Below are 20,351 nucleotides of genomic sequence, written 5' to 3'. Positions count from 1 at the left end.
CTCCCGAGATCAGAATCTGACGCGTCCTACTTAGTGGAGTTCAGGGAAAGGATGTCAGTAGTCAGTAGAATTGGCAGCAAAGGTAGACATCGAGGGAGCACGTCCATGGGACAGGCCCAAGACAGCACTAGGCTAAACTTGGAAGAGTCTTAATACAAAATGTGGTAACGTTATCAATGCTTTATTTATGTGAAGGATCAGTTAGCATTCATTCAGTTCGGTGGAATAAAAAAAAACTCATTTTTGCTTTGCCCTCCTTTCTTTTTTATGTACTTTACAATTTCCTCTTTGAATAAATTGTTTTGAAAAAAAAAGTCATGTTAAATGAAGTGTACTCATAAATAAATGTGGTTTGACATATATATATATATATATATATATATATATATATATATATATATATATATATTGTTTTCAGCACTATCACTTTCTAGAAACCAGTGATAGTGTGTAAGTAATTGTTATGTGTGTAAGGTTACATAGGCCTTACAGATTTATGAGTTGCAAAGGGAACACTGACATAATATAAATGAAAACGTACTACTCTTAAAAGCAGGTAAAACCCTTTTTTGATTCCGCGCATGCGCAACGTTCTCAACGTCGTGGGCTAATCTCCGAACTAAAACGACATCTTATGCAGTTTGGCTCTTATCGGCCACCGTCGGCAGACATGCGCACTGTGTTTTGCTTTCACTTGATACAGGAAGACACGTGGGTAATGCCGTGTTGAGGTCTTGAGGAGTGTTGTGACTTTTTTCTTGTGTCAACGGAACCGGTAGACACCAGGAATGGCCCCGGTGCTTAACCTTAATAATGAGGTAAGAGCGTTTTGCGTTAACAGAGTGAAGGTTTTCTCGCAACCGGCATATGATCGAGTGAAATGGATAGTTTGTCATACTATCTATCTGTACTGAAAATATATTTTAATGATCGATTAAGCGAAAAAATATAAGGACAGTCGGGACAAGATGTAGGGAATAATACGAACACGTGTTGCTCTGATATTTGTTGATGTGTGAAATATGTTAATGCATGCTTCTATTATTATTGGTTCTCTGTAGCATGTGTTTTTCAAGAGTGCCCTTAGTTAAAGTGGGGACTAGTCGGTCCAAATGCGACCATCAAACAACTATGCCTTATGTATGATTGTGTCTTGGACTGTTACACAGGTGATGCCTTAGAGAATATGTAGGGTGCCCATTGTCCCCCCTAGGGACCCCTCACTTCACTAACTGGGTTGCCTTTCTGTAGTTTGAGCCATTGGGAGAAACATACATGTGTGCAGGTCTACTGTCATTCATTCTTATACTGAATAATAGACTGTGCACCCCCTGTATGACCCATCTGTTGCGCAATGACATCTGATTTAAAGAAATAATAGAAATTGTTGCAACAATATTACTCTCTCATAAATCAATAGGATAACATATGTATTTTGCCATAAACATTTTTCTTAAGTTTGTACTTTTGGTTAATGGGGCAGTTTTTCCTGCTCTGCTGAATTTAAAACATTTAGGACTAAATGCAGTATTTTTAGATGTGTACCGGATGGGAGCGCAGGGCATATGGCAAACAATTAATAGAAACACAATCGTGCAATATTGCAAAAAATATAAAGCAGTGTGAGTAAAGATGAAATATTGCACTCACAAAGCTGTCACTGGAACCGCCACTTGTCCAAGTGTGGTATAAATGAGCTTTGCACTAGCTTCCTCAGGAGTAATAAATAAAAATATTTAGTATTTTTACCATAATTCCTTACTTTCTTTTTATGGCTACCACGATACACCATAAAGCTTTTCAAGAAATAATTATGCAATCAGGTAAGATGTTGCATTCATAGTTTAAACTGAGAGCTTCTGCTGCATGACATACAGTAAGTAAGCGCTCATGGGTTGTTGCCATTGAAACTGAAAATGATTCTTAGCCCCTTTCAGTCCCCTATAGACATACCTTTACGTCCTAAAATGCATTCAGTAAAGCCTTTTAGGACGTACAGGTACGTCCTGACTTTCTCACAGCGGCGGGGACAACCTGGACTCCCTCCTGTCACCTCTCTTGGCAGTGAATTTTATACCTTTTATTGCCCTTACTTTAAATATGCATGAAACCTTCACTCTTCCAGTCTGATGATTACCTCTGGTTCTTTGTACCTTTCTGTTAATGAACAGGTAACCAGAGAGCTCTTTATATTGGCCCTGCACATATTTGGGTTGTTTAACAAATGTACTATGACTTGTGTTTGCATCATTCGAAAAGAAGATAAATTACATCCTCAACCTTTTACTCAAAGGCAATATTAATAATCTGTTGAGCTCTGTTCGTTTTTTTAACATGCATGGAGCAAGGGTGATCATGCAAAAGTGTGCTTGCAAAGTCCAGATTGGCAAGTGTCTTCTTCAACTTTGTAAGTGCTTTAATACGCATTCATTACATAATCAAAATAACGTACTTTTAGGACAAATTATTTTCTTTATGCAGACACTCTCTATACGTTTGCAAAAAGGACCACAAGAAAATTTTAAAGGGACATCTCAGCTTTCATATGCATTAAAGTGCCTATGATGGCTAGAGTGCCCCTGTACATGGGATGTCGTGTAATTGCTGCAAATGATACAGCGTGATCCAGAACCTCAAAGGATGAGCAAAAAAAAAAAAATCCCAAATCTGTACAAAAAGGTTTAAGGACTGTAAGAGGACATCGGGTGACTTTCTTCTGGGTGTTTTCTTTTAGAGACCCTTCAGCTGGTTTATGTATTTAAATTAGGGATGCACCGAAATGAAAATTCTGGACCGAAATTCAGGATGTACTTGGCCAAAAATGACCCCTTTAGAAAAGAAAAAAACTAAAAACACGCTTTTATTAACTATGAGTAACACACTAAAATTGGACAAAAAAATTAATAACAATAATACTCTCAAACAGCAGTTTTATAAAATATATACCGTATTTGCTCGATTATAAGACAAGGTTTTTTCCAGAGAAAAATACCCATCGTCTTATAATCAGACCTCAACTAGGTCTGACTATGAGACTAAGATCCGGATCCCCCGCAGCGTGTAGAGCTCTATGCGATTCGCGTACACAACTTCCGCTGCAGCCGGGAGGAGGTGCGGTTGGCAGCGGGGGTTGTCTGCGTCCCTGGCTGTCAACGATCAGAGTTCCCCGTGATCTCTGACAGCCGGGGAAGGTCTGCGTGATGGACGCAGACAACCCCCGCTGCCAACCGCACCTCCTTCCGGCTGCAGCAGAAGTTGTCCACACGAATCGCGTAGAGATCTACACGCTGCCCGGACTACGCACCGAGACTCAGAAGCTCCGGTAAGTTTGGGGGAGGGAGTGTTAAAGGGGGGCATAAGGCATTTCTGGAGGCAGAGTGCTCTGTGAAATGCCTTTTAACCCCCTTAATGCCACTCTGCCTCCAGAAATGTCTTTTAACCCTCCTTATGCCACTCTGCCTCCTGAAATGCCTTATACCTCCCTGTATGCCACTCTGCCCCATAATATGCCTTTTAACCCCCCTATATGCCACTCTGGTATAAGGTAATTCTGGAGGCAGAGTGGCACATAGGGGGTCAAAAGGCATATCATGGGGCACAGTGGCATTTAGAGAGTTAAAAGGCATATTATGGGGCACAGTGGCATATAGGGGTATAAGGCATTTCTGGGGCAGAGTGGTAAGCCAGGGGGCAGATCTGCATAACTGGGGGGCAGGTTGAAAAAAAAGGAAATAAAAACTAATATTTTTCTCAATCATAGCTTTATTTAAAATAAATTGTGCACATAGTTTACATGAATTAACATTTACTGGTAAAACTTTTTCCCTATAGGGTCGTCTTATATTCAGGCTTTTTCTTTTTTTCATAAATTAATATTCAGATTTTGGGGGGTCGTCTTATAATCGTGCAAATACGGTTATATATATATACATATATATATATATAATATAATATATACACATTAACTGCAGTTAATCTGAGTGATTCCAGCATGTGATGGCTGCCTGGACATGATAGCAGTCAGTGTGATTGAATGACACCATGTATATGAAATGTGGGATAGGATGACACACCTGTCATGCCCAGGAGCTTCCAATACAGGTTCATGTTCATGAACACAACACTCCTATCATGCCCAGAGTCAGAGTCAAGCAGAGTGTGGGCATGATAGGAGTGTGATTGCTAACATCAATCGCACTCCTCCTGGAACCTGGAGGAACCGCTCGCAGACTTATGCAGGGGCCACTGTCTCCCTCTGCGTTGCTCGCGGTCTGTTTTAACTTCTCTTGACCTGCCCAGGAGAACAGGAATGGAGCGGAGTAACGTGAGGTGACGGACATTCACGTGACTCGGCTGGGTTTCTGCGTCCCCTCGGCAGAACAAGAGACGCTGCTGAGCAACACAGAGGGAAGAGGCAGGGCCCCTGCGGATGATTATTTTTGGTGGATTTTTTTTTTTGTTTCGGCATTTTGCCGATAATGCTATTTGGCCACGGATGCGATATGTTTCGGCCACGGATATATTGGTGCATCCCTAATTTAAATGTATAGCCCTAAGTAAGTCTTCAATAGCAAACTAACTGTCATCACACAATTATTTTTGGGGTTGTGAAAACTTATCTAGAGTAATGTAAAGACAGCTTATTAGCTCTTGTTGAGATTGGGGTCTTGATAGGATGTGCCGGGTGATAGCTTTGCATAGACATAAACTGTCTATTTTTGAAACTTTTCACGTTTAAGAACAAATGCACATAATTCTTATTTCTGGTTGAATTCTTTATTTATTTTTGTCTTCCTTATTCTTTCTGGTGCACCTGCTAAAATGTCGCACATCTGTTCTGTAGAATAGTGTTTAATTATAAGAAACACTTCAAAATCCTCAGTTACCTCCAGTATAAACTAGATTCTGAATACTTATATTTTTAATTATCACGGGCCTTTTGTCTTAATTTGGCTGAGCATGATTAGACATTGCATACAGTGCCTAGAAAATTACAAAAGAATACCTGGTTCAAGGATAAAATTTGTATTCATTCACTAGATGGCAGTGCAAACTCACCAGTTTTTGTTGATTTGCTGTATGAATGAATAGTCTTGTCTATGTCACATGGTTAGCTTTTGTTGCATAAATGGACTGTTCTCTCTCGATGTCATTTACAATTGTTGGCCAAATATTTATTTTTTTCAAGTAAATTTAATATGCAAACACTTTCATAGTGGCTAGATGATCATGGGTGGGTGAGTGCATTTGTGAAACATTAGGTTAAAGATAAAATAGTATATGTGTGTGTGTGTATGTGTATATATATATATATATATATATATATATATATATATATATATATATATATATACACACTTTAAGCAAGACACACTTGGCCATCCTAACATTCAGCCAGCCAACTGGTGGACATTCCACTGCTTTTTTTTTTATTGAATAAAAATAATTATATTGCTCACTTTGCGGTGTGTGTATGTAGATACTAAGACCGCCAAGGAACATGCTTGTTGCAAATAAAATGTTATTACCGTAAGATGCAAAATGATCAAAAATCAAATCTGAACACAATGTATCTCCTAGAACAAAGAGGTAGTGTTTGCATTTAAATCTGAATTAACGTTGCCAAATAATAATATATATTTCCACACTATTATTTCTTTGTCTCTCTGAGCCCCATATATGTCAGTCGTCTATATATTTCCACACTATTATTTCTTTGTCTCTCTGAGCCCCATATATGTCAGTCGTCACCTACTTTATTACTTATTTTCTCTCCAGAAAATGTGATGACCAATGTAATACCACTAATTTCCTCCTTGTGTTTTTTAAAATTATTTCCATGGAAGCTGTGTTGCATTTTAGGAAATGAAAGCAGATCTGTCATCTTACTGAGTAGAGGCAGAACATTTCATTGTAAGGATATAGTTGCAGCACAACCGTTCTGCGCTCGCTTTGCGAGAACGGACACGTAACACCAGGACGTCCGTTTGTCTTTTGAGCATTTTGCGGTGGTGGTGACCTGACAATAGCAGTGCAGGACATGCAGCAATAAGTTAAGTAAAGGCAGTTCTCCACTTTAAGTACATTTTTGTTTAACATACATGCTCTGGATGCTATTGTATTCATTAATGTGGGGTATGCATGTACTATATACCTAATGAGCCTATTTACCTGTTTAGGAAATAAACATTGTGTATGAACTACAAACCTACCCTTTGTGTAAATACCAGTGAACGTCCCAGAATTTAATCCTCCCCTATATTGGAAGCTGATTGATTCATAAAACCAGGTCCAGACAGGCCACACTGTCACAGATCTGAGCTTCCATTACGCTTAAACATCGTTAAAACAGTTACGCTGATCTAAGAACCAAACATGTACAAATTCTTAGTTGAACAAATATGTTAATGTAAGCATTCTAAAAAAAATTTATGTGAAAAAATACCCTTTCAATGACATTTGGATGTGGTGTCAGCTATAAAGAAAATACATAATTGACCGAATTTGCTTTTGTTTGTTTGTAAACACATTAACCGATTCATTAGAGTATAAACATTTTCTGTAGTTGTGTTATCTCTTCTTAAAACTGTTAAGTATTTTGAATAGCATTTTAATAACCTCCCTCTCCTTTTAACTCCCAGTTAACCTCCTAGTAGATTGCAAGCTTGCAGGAACAGACGCTTCTCCTTCTAGCAGTGTGTCTCAATGCATGTTAATATCACGGTCAACTTTAGCAAAGTTGTTATAGCGCTCATTATCATCATAAGCCCAAGAAATGCTCTCAGTGAGCATTAATTCTTTATTTCTGCACCAGTTATTAAGCTGGTTCCAAATACAGAAGAATGTACACAATAAATTGACTGCTACCCGACACTTCCGCCGGGGCTTCTATGAAGGAGCACTGCCGTGACGTGACCTTCTGGTGCTCAGTCGTGGAAGTCCTGGGTAGCAGCGGAGGTTGTCCACACGCATTGTTCAGACGTCCACTGGCTGCCCCCACTAGACAACAGGGAGTCTGGAGCATAGGGGGACAAATCTAGGGATGCATCATTGGGGGGGCAGTGGCATATAGGGGGGTATAAGACATATCTGGGGGGCAGATGTGCATAACTGGAGGACAGGTTGACAAATAAAAGCAAATAAAAACAAATTTCCTCAATCATAGTTTATTAAATATCAAAAAATTGTTTACATGTGAATTAATATTTACTAGTTAAACCGTTTTCCTATAGAGTCTTTTATATTCAGACTTTTTTTTCTTCTAAATTAATATTCACATTTTGTGGGGCGTCGTCATAATCGAGCAAATACAGTATATTCTGTTTGTTGGTCTCTTTAAATATACCAGAAATGACTTCTTTCAAATATGAAAGGATTCCTTAACCCATAACCCGCAGAAAAAAAAAGAAGGAAAAAAATAAGCTGCAGTGCTGTGTATGTATAGGAGTGTGTCCAACAGCTGTTCCTGGGCTGCCACATCATCATTTATGCTGTGATACCACAGACAACAGCCTTAGAAAAGTAAAAATGCTCATTATTGGACAAATAAGGGTTGAGGCTAACTACGATTTTTGGCCGATGGCACTTTTTAGAAAAAGTTGTACTGGTAGTATATATGTAGTATGGCAAGGTAAAAGGCTAATGCATGAGCTGCTAACAAGATATATATATTGCAGCATAAGAGTCCATACATTAACATCAAAATAAGGCTCAGTGGTCCTTTTTGAAGGGCCGCCTGACAGTGTTAAAGAGATCCAACAGGATTTTTACAGTTTCTGCTGGGTGGAGGGGGGGTCATAAATCTGCCTGCTTCTGATTACACACGGTCATCACAACTCTCATCAGCACAGATTTTCTCCCGCTTCAAAAGAAATATCTAGATTGGTCTGATGAGACCCCTCACACATATGCTTTTGTGGCTCCCATGGAACGAAATGGGATTGCTTTCCTGCCTTACGGTCATGGCGTGCAAAGTCGGACAGTACGATGTAGCTCACTTAGAACGTTTATATTCATTTATGTTTGAGGCAGTAAACTGCTCCGTTGGCACTTATATACGTTGTCATTAGTCACTTCTACTTTCTACATTCTTTCTCCCAGATGTTCATTATTTAATAGTTTATCGTTATTATCCCTCTATATAATTGCATGGTATCTATGGGTTGCGCTTAAGGAGTAATTTTGAGCGGCTGTCACTTTCAATTTGTTACATTGGACTGTTTTGTTCTGTGTCTCAAGTTACATCCTGCATTCAGCAGGCTTCCAGCTAATTTATATTTTGCAGATGGAATAACAATATCTAAAGGTTGGTTCACAAGAAAAAACATGAATGTTGTGGCGCAAGCACAGCAGCTTTTATTGCTAGTTTTACGACAATCCAGACAAGCTTAATTTGAATACAGTTTTCTAGTTTTAATGTTTTCCATCCTGATAGTGTGCACATTTTCCCTATAAACACTAATATGTAAGCTGCTACATGATTTTATTTTTCATTTTGATTCAATATGTGTTCTTGATGGAAAAATGTGGTGTTCCTTTATCAGGGGTAGCTGTAAATTTCCATTTATCTCCACAATTTGTTGGTTACATTTATTGATGCGGTTGCTTTATGTTCCTACTTATTTCAGTGCTGGGCACGTATTAGAACACGTACCAACGTATTGTATTCTCATCATCATTGATCTAAGATGGTGCGGTGTAGGTTTATGAAGTTGGTGTAAAAATGTTATGGCTGGTAAACTTTGTTTCTGGAACAGTGTTTAAAAATGAAAGAAAGATTTGAGAAACTGGAAGTATTCAGATTTATAGAGGTAGTAATTGTAATTTAGTTTTTTTGGGGTTAAGGTTTGTGACCACCTAGGGCTGTTCTATCTGTGACTTTCTATAGTACAATGCAAATACAATTCTTAAATGATCTCAAGTAACGGCCCCCGTTGTTACCAAATCAACCAATTAACCAAATGTAATTGATAATTGGGTTCAATATGACTAGACACATTTATGATTACTACCAGCCCTGTTGAATTTAAACATCAATTAAATAGGACCTATCTTGCAATGTTAAGTAGGCTAAAATGTCTCATAAAGGAAGACAAACAAACTCATTGACATCTATCAGCCTGGTAAGTGTTACAAAGCCATTTCTAAGGCTCTAGGACTCCTGAGAGCCATTATCTACAAATGGAGAAAACCTTCCCAGGAGCGGTCGGCCTACCAAAATACCTCCAAGAGAGCATCAATGACTTATCCAGGAGGTCACAAAAGAACCCAGGGTGACATGCAATAATGGAACCATGAATTCTGCTCTACTAGAAAATCCTGAAATACAACATCTGACCATCAGTTTGTGACCTAAAGCACAAGCGCAGTTGGGTCATGCAGCAGGAACAATGATCCGACACACACAAGCAAGTCCGCCTCTGAATGGCTCAAAAGAAACCAAACAAAGGTTTAGGAGTGGCCGGCCTTTGGGGTGTGCGAGCTGTGCGGCTGCCATGGCAGCAGGGGCGCAATGCGGCCGTCCCATCACCAAGGCCAGGGCCACACCAAGGCGGGTGCACGTGGTGCACAGCACCCTGGTGGCAGGGAGAGGAGGAGAGAGAGAGGGGCGCCGAGTGGTCGCACATGAAAAAGTTTTCGGCAACCGCTCGGCCTTCTTTGTTTCCTGCGGTGGTGGGAGCGCGAGGCCTTGAGCGTGGTGCAGAGCTTCATGTGGATTATCCCGACACTCAGCAGTGAAACTGCGCGCACCGCAGCAGGGCAACTCCCACCACAGGACTTCACCCATCTCACAATCTACCCCCTCTTTGCAGTTCTCCTGGTGAAGAGATTGTGAGAGAGGGTCGTAGAAAGAATCTTGAAATAGAGTGAGAATGAGTGAGAGAATGGATGAATTGTGTGCTACCTGTGATCTACGCCTGTAATTTAGGTTTTTTTTAATGTATACCTTTAATGCTAAGTTTATATGTGATTTCCAGTGGATCTATACCTGCAAAGCCGGATTTGTGTGTTATTCTGTTGATCTATATCTGCTATGCTATGTTTCCATACATTATTTTTAGGGCTGCAACAACTAATCGATAAAATCGGTAATGAAATTCATTGGCACCGATTATTATCGATTAGTTGAATCGATTTTTATAGATTATAAAATGAGGGTTTTTTCAGAGCAAACGCTCTGAAAAATACCCCTCGTTTTATAATCCGTTTATAAACTTACAGTTCCTCCCTGCAGTCACTGCCGATTGGCCCGCCCACTTCCTTTTTCCAGTCTTTCCCTGCAGTCACTGCCGATTGGCTACAAAGAGGGACAGGGGGAAAGGGGCGGGGCCAATCAGCAGTGACTGCAGGGAGGGACAGGGAGAAAGAAAGGGGTGGAGCCAAAGTGCCATTTGGTCCCGCCCATTTCCTATACCGTCGACATGGCTCAAGAACTCATCTAACTGGTGAGTATAAAATTAATATTTGGGCTAATGAAAGTTAGGGACAGTTATAGTTAATGGGGTGTTTAAGGTTAATTTAGGGGCAGTTATAGTTGGGTGTTTAGGGTTAATTTAGGGGCAGTTAGTGGAGTGTTTAGGGTTAATTGTGGTTGATGGGGTCTTCAGGGTTAATTTAGGGGCAGTTGTGGTTGAGGTGTTTAGGGTTAATTAAGGGGCAGTTATGGTTAATGTGGGGTCTTCTCTTCAGGGTTAATTTTAATGCTGAGGACTGAGGGTTAATTTAATTAAATAAAGTTATCTTAAGGTGCAGTTAGAGGTAAGGGGGGGGCAAACTGAGGGGAATTTAAATCCTGGGGGCAGTGAAGATTAACCCTGTATTTATTTATAAAAGTATTGTGTCAGAGTCTGCAAACCTATGAGTGCACTATGGCATATCAGGGGGGTGTACGGCATACCTTGGGAGGACAGAGTGACATATCTGGGGGTATAAGGCATATAGGGTATATATGGCATATAGGGTATATAAGACATGTGCGGAGGGCAGCGTGGCATGTCTGGGAGGCATTTTTATCAAATGTGTTTTTATTCTGCTGTTTGTTTTTTACATCCTACATTACTTTATTAAATTATTTTAAATAAATGGAATTTTTTTTTTTTTTTTTATCCGATTGATCGAAAAAATAATCGGCCAACTAATCGATTATGAAAATAATCATTAGTTGCAGCCCTAATTGTTTATGTATACCTGCAAATAGAGGGTTTCTATATTTTATCTTATTTAGTTGAGCTATACCTGCAGTGTTTACATGTGATCCTCAGTTGATCTATACTTGCTCAGCTGGGTTTGCTTGTTATTCAGTTGGACAAAATTCCTCCATAGTGATATAAAAGACTCATTGCCAATTATCGCAAATGTTTGATTGCAGTTGTTGCTGCCAAGGGTAGAACAACCAGTAATTAGGTTTAAGGGGCAATTACTTTTTTCACATGGGTGAAATGGGTTTTAATTCTTTACCTTTAATAAATAAAATGACTATTATAAATCTGCAGTTTGTGTTTACTAACATTGTCTTTGTCTTGTATTACAATTACCTGTATGACCTGAAACATTCAAATGTGGCAAATATGCAAAAATGGAAAAAGCAGCAAGGGGGAAATATTGTTTACAGCACAAATATTTTCTCAGCACCGCCAGCACATATGTGTACAAAGTGTCCTAACACATGTATTCATTGTGTGCACTTTTAAGCTATTTCCTGAACTAACTTCATAGTTTTGATTTGTGATATGATTTTACAATTTAACATACTGCAAGTCAGCTGTCTCAAAATTTTTGAGATTTCAGGGTCTTTTATGTTTTTCATAGACCATTTTTATTTATGAAATAAAAAAGCAAGGAATCTGTACCTCCGTTAAAAAAATAAAAGTTTAGGTTGAGTGCCCTTTGGGATTTTTTTTCTAGGCATGAGAATGGAATTAAAATCATATGTTCTAGTTACTATAAAATGGCTGTGAAGAGAACTCTTGTATGTATGTGTGTGTGTGTATATATATATATATATATATATATATATATATATATATATATATATATATATATATATATATATATATATATATATATATTATTTTTTTTCTAACATGCATACTAAGTCAGAGGTTGACAAATTTTAGTTTGAATCAAGGGGCCAGCCAAAAAATCTAGGAACCAGCACCCCTCCCCCCCATCCCCAATCATGTTTTTACTCAAACCTGGCGCCCGGGGTTTGATCAACCTTGCCATACACTAACATGCATTTACACACTCTACAACAATACAGCAACAGACACAAGCTAACATCTTATGCTCACAAACACACTATAGTAACACACACTAACATTCTATACTCATGTACACACATGCTAACACCATACACTAATGCACACACACTAACAATATAAATGAAAACATTCACACTCACATTATGCCATACTGTAACATAAACACCACCATATATGCTAGCACCACATGCGCGCGCACACATTTTTTTCCACATATAACACACACACTTTCTAACACACTATAACACTATGGACACATATACACTGAATATGGCAGTAGACAGTGAATCTGGCACTATACATTTACACACAGACTGACTCCATCATACACACTTTAACACTATACTACTCACACACACTCACATACACTTCTCCCCCTCTCACCTGCCATGCCGATGCCTATCTTCTGCCATTACAAATACGGCACACTGTGCTTTCCTACAGGTGCGCGATGAAGCGAGTGACGTAAGGCACTCAGGGGAGTCACATAGCATGCATTATGTCATGGATTCACAAGGGCAGCCATGCAACACCCTGAGCGCCAGGATGTGTCTTCTAGTCGCCATGGTGACCTTGCATCCAGGGGTTTGTCGAGGCCTAGAATAAGTCATGGTTCAGTTTACTGATGTGAGTACTTGACAGTGTGTTTAATAATTTGTTACAGTTCTAAATATAGACCAGTATCACAGTAACACCAAGTACAAAAGAATTCAACTCTTTCCTTGAAATTCATAGGCTTGTCAAACAGAGCTCGGTGTGGACTTCCCTTCCCAAAGTTACTTCACTTTCATTTACTAACTTTTCCCCTTTTTTTTTTTTTTTTTTTTTTTTTTTTTTTTTTTAAATTTGTGGTCTAGGAATAGCTGAAAATCTAGTTTTGGTACACTTTGGCCTAATGTGAAACTAATTGCTTCTTTTAATTTCTCTTTTATTATTGGTGTATATATACGATTTTGTGTTGCAGCTGAATTCAAAGCTCAAGCTAATGTCAACCTAATGAAAGCTGAGAAATTGTGTGGCTATTTAAACTTTTCAACCGATCCTGGTACATATGCATCAATCTTTCTGTAATTGTTATCCCTTTACATTCTGGGCAAATGAGAAACAAGGGTTTGTTACGTATGACACTTTATTTCATTAATGCTTTGGGTAACTTAGCCAAGGAGGTTGGCGGGTCTTCAAAGCATAAATTCAACATCTCCTGTACAGTGTGAAAAATGATGCTTCTTTATTAAAATGTATTAAAACCTAGGCAGACTTTACAAGTCTCCATAACTGCTGGAATCCTATGAACTCTTCACCTTATTGTGATTTATATAGTTCATGACGGAATTGTTCTCAGTGGCCTCTATGTAAATGTTTAATTCGGATCTGAAACACATTTTAAGCCCCTCATACTCGTGTTAATTATATATCTTATCTGCTTTGCATCCGACAGGTAGTAAAAATGAGGAAAGATGTGAAAAAGGTCAAAGTTCTCACCATTCGCAAACTTACAAGACATATTGCTAAACTGAAAGCTAAAAAGTAAGTTTATTTTTTAAATTTTCAAGCATAATTCTTAGCCTGGTCGCAGACGGCTGTAAATCTAATTTTGAAATTTGAAAAGCCATTTGAAGTGCCTTCGATGGAGGCCTACTTTAACTGCAAATCTTTTAAAAAGAGAAGACTCGATCGCTGTACTTCCACAATACGGAGTCTATTATTGTCAAGTTGAGTTATTCATCTAGTTCTTGTTTTGTTTTTTTGTTTGTTTTTATCTTTCAAATAGACGTATTACACCATTGCAGTTTGCAATGTAACAGTACATTATGATCCCTGTTTCTCCTGAAACAAGATGCAAATATTTATTTACAATAAGCTTTTGCCTTTTATTCTCCATCAATCCTACATGTTTCACCTAACCACAGCTGAGTAATCTAAAGCACATAACCCAATAACATTTTCATAAGACTGGCAATTATTTATGTTTTTTACTGAGGAGATTTGCAGATAGAACATACAGTGGAGTTATAACACAATATTTTCTTGATGTCTTAGGGGGACAGAAGAGCTATTACTTAAAAACCAAAGGCGAGCACAAAGATTACTTGAAGAAATTCATGCCATTAAGGTAAGAGTTAACAATTTTTTGCTTGCAAGAGGTATAATAATACAGAATAGAGACATGGGTTCTACCAACAGTCTGTTACTTCGTTTTTAACTCAGGCTGACTGCACTTACTAATCATCTGGAACATTTGAGCTATCGTAATCCAGCTTTCTTTCTGTGTTTTTTGTCCTGTTTTCTTAGTGGTCTCAATTTATTTGGGGTATGGTCTTTGCCAAACTAAATGCATGCCCATCTTTAGGGCTGGAGCATTTGCTGTAACAGCTCAGGAAAGGAGGAAAGTTCCTGTGTTACTAGACTGGCGGATGGCAGAAGTCGGTGGTGACATCATGCTCCGTGTATATCCAGTTCTTTCTACATTTTTAGCTGATGCTGTCACCGTCCTGTTTTGTGCCCAGTGCTCGGGAAAGTTTGTAAGGTTTGGAATGAAAGAAGCCGGAATGTTTGGTTAAAAAAAAAAAAACGTAATGTAGGTGTCTGAAGATAAGGGCCACTTGTCCTAAGTATGAAATCTTTCTGTACACTGTCAAATTGTAATGCATGTGTCGTCACTGATGTAGACATTGCTTTTTTTTTTTTTTTACTTAAAACTTAAGAAAACTTCAATAAATTAGCTTTAACCAATTTTCATACGTGGAAATTTATGGTTTATGCCTGTCTGAAAGCCTTTAGGAGTTGATGCCTTGATCTGTGTCCCAGTGTGCCTAAAGGTGTGTACATCATATTACTCATTAGCTATATATACACATATCCACAACAAATGTATTGCTATCTGGTATGAGTTTGTCTTTATCCCCCACGCACACGGAGAATGTATCTTGCTCGGGGCAAGTAATATTTTATATGAACATTTACAATGTTTTACATGATCTTTAACTTTTTTACTTATTTTTACATTTACCTGCAACATTAGCTACATTATGGCTAACTGATATTTACTGAAAGAAATTGATATGTGAGCTTTTGAGGGCCGTTCTTGCAGGCTTGCAAAATACATACAGTAGAGGAATGATGGCCAGTGTCTTACATCCTGTGTCTAGTGGCGGCAGCCTGTGAATGTCTGTGCGATGTTCGCTGCTGCCCGGCACTTTTGCTGGAGTTTCTATGATGGAGCCCCGGAAGGTCATGTTACACCGGCACTCCGTCATAGAAGCCCTGGCGGAAGTGCTGGGTAGCAGCAGAGGTTGTCTGCGCATATCGCACAGACGTCCACTGGCTGCCAGAGAGGAGGATCCAGATCCCCTGATGCGCTGCGGGTGTTCTGGATCTTGTTATAGTCTGTCCTCTCTTTGAGGTTGGATTGTAAAACGAGGGATGTTTTTTCATTTGCTCTGGAAAAACACCTCATCTTATATTTGATAAAATCGATTCAAGTAATCGATAATAAAAATCATTGACAAACGATTTTCATTATTGATTTTACTGATTAGTTGTTGCAGCCCTCTTTGGTACTCTAATTTTAAGGACTATTATTAATCACATGTTTGTTATGTTCATACTTTTTCCAGTAAAATGAGAATACAGCTGTTAATGATGTTGGATTATTCTACTGTTGGACGTGTTAACACAATAAAATATTAGTTACTTGCAGTGCCACTAACATAGCACATGGCTGATGGCGGTGAATGCTGATGATGCTGTTGTACTGCACTCTACAATATAGTGGCATTACTTTAATCAAGTTTTTATCAGTCAAGTTTTTGAATCCTACATTAAGACAGCTTTTGTGAGGGTTTTAACCACAATATATTTTTGTAACGTTACCTTGTCTTAAAGGGACCATCTAGTGTCTCATACAGCCACACCAATGAGGAATGTGTATAATTTAATATGCAATTTTTGACCTGTAAGGTTCTTATCGTTAGATGCTGCTGGGTACCATCTCTGCTGTGGTTCGTTTTTTGTGCCACTTTGGGCTGCGTGAACAATTGCAAGGGATGGAAAATAATTCAAAGTGTACATTCAAGTGCATACGATGGGTTAAGCGTCCTTTTAATAGTTTTGAATAATTGCTATAATTGCTAGTTTCTATTTGATAAAATATTATTTTACAGTATCACATAGTAGTAAGTCATACCAGCTGGATTTCTAACTACTGATAATCCGTTTGAAGCAGGGGTTCCTAGGATCTGGTATTAAGAACAGTGACGTTAAAGATGTTTCAAAAGTTCCGAAACTTATGACATGATTTGTTGCTGGATGTCATCTGAGCTGGTTTTCTTTTAACTTATAAAATCCTGTGAACAACATGGCTTTCTTCTTTGATGACATCATAGCAGTTGTATTAACATCTCAAAGTTTCAGAGGAGAAACAATAGGTAACTAATAACACATATTGGGATTTAGGGTCTGTTCTGAAAGGCTTACAATGTGTAATTTATAAAACTTGATTTTATAAAACCTACAGAGTTAACTCTTTAAAGGTACAATCCTGCCATCATATCTATTTTTGAACGTATGATAGCTGAAAGGCACATTTAAATGCATGTGGTGCTCTCCTTGCAAACGCATGGGGGATTCTACAGAATCCCCCTGTATGCTTTAGTCACCTAGCGCCCCCACTGGCTTGGAGAATGGGGCACTTCCTTGCCACCCATCTGCTGCTTCAAGCCACCAATCAGTGGTGTAAAACATCTAACAATGAAGGTGTGGGAATCTGCAGCTTCTCCCTAAAGTAAATACAATATTTTTTTAACTTTAAACAATGCATGAGCGTACTTATGAGTGTTCTTTTTGAATTTTGTTTGGTCTGGTCCAGTCCTTAAAAAAGGTATGAGGTCTGTGTTATATTGTATATTTTTTGAGGGGCAAAAGGTAGAACACTAAAAACAGTGTCTTTGGATCATTTGCGGGACACTTCTTGACCATTGGTACCATGCCAGAAGAACATTTTGTTTACAGAGAATCATCCATGGAGCATATTACACAATTGTGGTTTGGCAGACACGGTGGTCTGTGAATGTGCTTTTATTTTAAGCGTTCAATCAGCCCAGTAAAGGGTTCCTGCTTGGAGGCACTGAAATAAAATTGAGCAGTTTTCTCTGGCTAATCAATTACAGAAGGATTCAAAGCCCTTTGAAAAACAATTTTATGTCTTTGTTTTTGATAATGCCATCTTTTTCAGATAAAAGGATCACATAAATGGGAAGAATATTGAAGTATGAAATCCAGTTCTGTGTATAGTACTTTAGATTTGCATTGACACAGACTGCGTTTTATTTCGTTTTGTTCATATAAACACGTCCTTTCTCTGCAGAGCTTTGATCCCTTGTGATATTTTTTAGGACTTTCCCTACCCAAATTAAGCTGATTCTTTACGGCAGTGCTAATGAAGTCCTTTCCTCCATAGACTTTCATTAGTCAAACTGTCAGGCTGGGATGTTAAGACTGAGTTTAGCACAAGGCAGTATGATAAGCTTTCAGGTTGCTTTTCTAGTGAATTAGGCCAAGATAGCACAATAAATAAATAGAAATTACTTTGTGTGGCACTGTCTAAAAACACAAGATTATGTCAAAACTAGGACTGTCAAAAGAAAGCAAAGTACTTTTGAAAAAAAAAAAAAAAAAAAAAAAAAAAAAAACAAAACAAAAAAAAAAAAAAAAAAAAAAACTGTGTGTTTTGCATTAACTGTTTGGTTTTTTTTTTCTCCCATTTTCTATAGTGTAATTAGTTAAGGGTGGGGTTTATAATCAATTAACTGTGTTGCTCTGTATATAAGGAAGTGGTTGCTCACTGTAAGGGGCTTACATTTTCTAAGTGACTTGCTTTCTGTAAGTGACCAGTTTGTGCACCACAGCAGTTAGTGCAACACAAGAGTGCAAGAGCAAGGAGGGTAAGTGACATAAAGCAACTGTTTAAATTCTATACTCGCGTCCCTTTATAAAGAATGAGCAAGCTTGGAGATTTCACTCAGTGCACATCATGCCATATGTATGCATGCTTGGAACAGCAGTTCCTGGGTCCATATCGCTGTGGTAAGTGTGATCAATTGGTCTCTCTGGAAGCTGAGGTTGGTGCTCTTAAGAGGCACATTGAAACACTGAGAGAGATTGACAACCTTGAGAGGAGTCTGTTGCTCACTGAGCAAAGTTTAGATGGGGCCCCTAGCAATGAGGGAGGAGATCAGTCAGAAGGGAGTCAGGCACATAGCTGGGTGACAGTAAGACGTGGTTGCAGTGGGGAAGGGAAGAGGAAGAGGCAAGCCAGCCCAGAGTCTCTCCCTCCCAACAAATTTGCCCTTTTAAGTGAGCATGTTGGGGAGGCAGACTCAGAGGTAGGCTTTGCGGAAAAAGCTGTTCTCCCTAACAGCCGGGAGAGCAGCTCATCCAATGTGCAGGGGATCCGAAAGGAAGGAAAGCCCAGGCAGGTTGTGGTGGTAGGGGATTCAATAATCAGGAAAACAGACAGGGTAATCTGTAGCTCTGATCGCAGCAACCGAATGGTTTGCTGTCTCCCGGGTGCCCGGGTTCGGCATGTTGCGGACAGAGTGGATAGATTATTGGGAGGGGCTGGTGAGGATCCAGCTGTCTTGGTGCACATTGGCACCAATGACATAGTAAGAGGAAGATGGAGTGTCCTAAAAGATAATTTTAGGGACTTGGGTAGTAAGATTAAGAAAAGGACCTCCAAGGTAGTATTCTCAGAGATACTACCTGTGCCATGTGCTACACCAGAAAGGCAGCGGGAGATTAGGCAGCTAAATGCATGGCTGAAGTCTTGGTGTAAGAAGAGGAGGGCTTTGGGTTCTTAGAGCACTGGGCTGATTTTGCTTTGGGGTACAATCTCTATAGTCGTGATGGATTGCACCTAAATGCAAGAGGGTCCAATGTGCTTGGGGAGAGAATGGTTAGACGGTTGGAGGAGATTTTAAACTAGGAATGGGGGGGGAGGGAATAAATACCGGGTTAGACAGTATAGAAAGGGAAGGCGATTTACTTAGTAACCAGGTGGGTGGATCTGGGGGCTTGGTCTATAAAGATAATAGGGAGAAGCATATGTTTTGCCCCCCAAAGCAAGGACAGAAAGTGATTGCAGCATCGGTGTTAAATGACAAGCTGAAGGTCATGTCTACAAATGCTCGCAGTTTAGGGAATAAGATCCATGAACTTGTAACAGTTGTGGCAACTGAGAATGTTGATATAGTGGCTGTTACTGAGACATGGTATAATGAGAAAAATGACTGGGACATATCAATACCGGGGTACTCTTTATATAGAAAAGATAGAAAGGGCAGGAAAGGGGGAGGGGTGGCCCTATATGTGAAAAATAACATAAAATCTAACTTAATACAAGTTGGTGAAGAGAACTTAGAGTCGGTTTGGGTTACAGTACAATTTGGCAAAAGTAAAGTAACTCGCATAGGTGTGATTTATAGACCCCCAGGACAAGTAGAAGAACTCGATAATCTACTAGTGGAGGAAATAGCTAAAATGACAGTGAAGGGGGATGTTATAATCATGGGTGACTTTAATCTCCCTGATGTGAACTGGAAAACGAAAGTAGCTGGTTGTACCAGGAGTGCGGATATTCTAAACTCCTTATTGGGATTATCTTTAAAACAGGTGGTTGAGGAACCAACTCGTAAGGAGGCCACATTGGATTTAGTGTTCACAAATGGAGATTTGTTAACAGATATTTCTGTAGGTGAAAGTTTGGGATCTAGTGATCATCAGTCTGTGTGGTTTAATATACAAACAGTGACTGAGTCACACCACACAAAAACAAAAGTTTTAGATTTTAGAAAAGCTGACTTTTCTAAAATGAGAAAATGTATAGAGGAGTCATTATCAGACTGGGGCAATTTAAATGGTGTTCAGGAGAAATGGGATTTTGTAAAAGCTGTTTTATTGAAGATAACAGAAAATTGTATTAGGTTGGTCAGTAAGAGTAAAAAATTAAGGAAACCGCTGTGGTACTCTGCAGAAGTGGCCAAAATCGTGAAAGACAAGAAGTTAGCCTTTAGTAGATACAAAAATACC

The 20,351-nt window shown here is 39.0% G+C and overlaps 1 protein-coding gene across 1 annotated transcript in view; it reads left to right on the top strand.

Moving 5' to 3' along the window:
* Positions 1-656: 656 nt before the first annotated feature.
* SRFBP1 (serum response factor binding protein 1) overlaps positions 657-20,351 on the top strand; it is a 39,436-nt gene continuing 19,741 nt past the window's right edge. Inside the window, exons 1-3 of the mRNA XM_053474055.1 lie at positions 657-818; positions 13,702-13,790; positions 14,304-14,376. Coding sequence (XP_053330030.1) covers positions 789-818; positions 13,702-13,790; positions 14,304-14,376 — 192 coding nt within the window. The 5' untranslated portion in view covers positions 657-788. The remainder of the gene's footprint in view (positions 819-13,701; positions 13,791-14,303; positions 14,377-20,351) is intronic.

The sequence above is a fragment of the Spea bombifrons genome, chromosome 1 (genome assembly GCF_027358695.1).
Source record: "Spea bombifrons isolate aSpeBom1 chromosome 1, aSpeBom1.2.pri, whole genome shotgun sequence".
Lineage (NCBI taxonomy): Eukaryota > Metazoa > Chordata > Amphibia > Anura > Pelobatidae > Spea > Spea bombifrons.
This window is presented reverse-complemented; position numbering and strand designations above follow the sequence as displayed.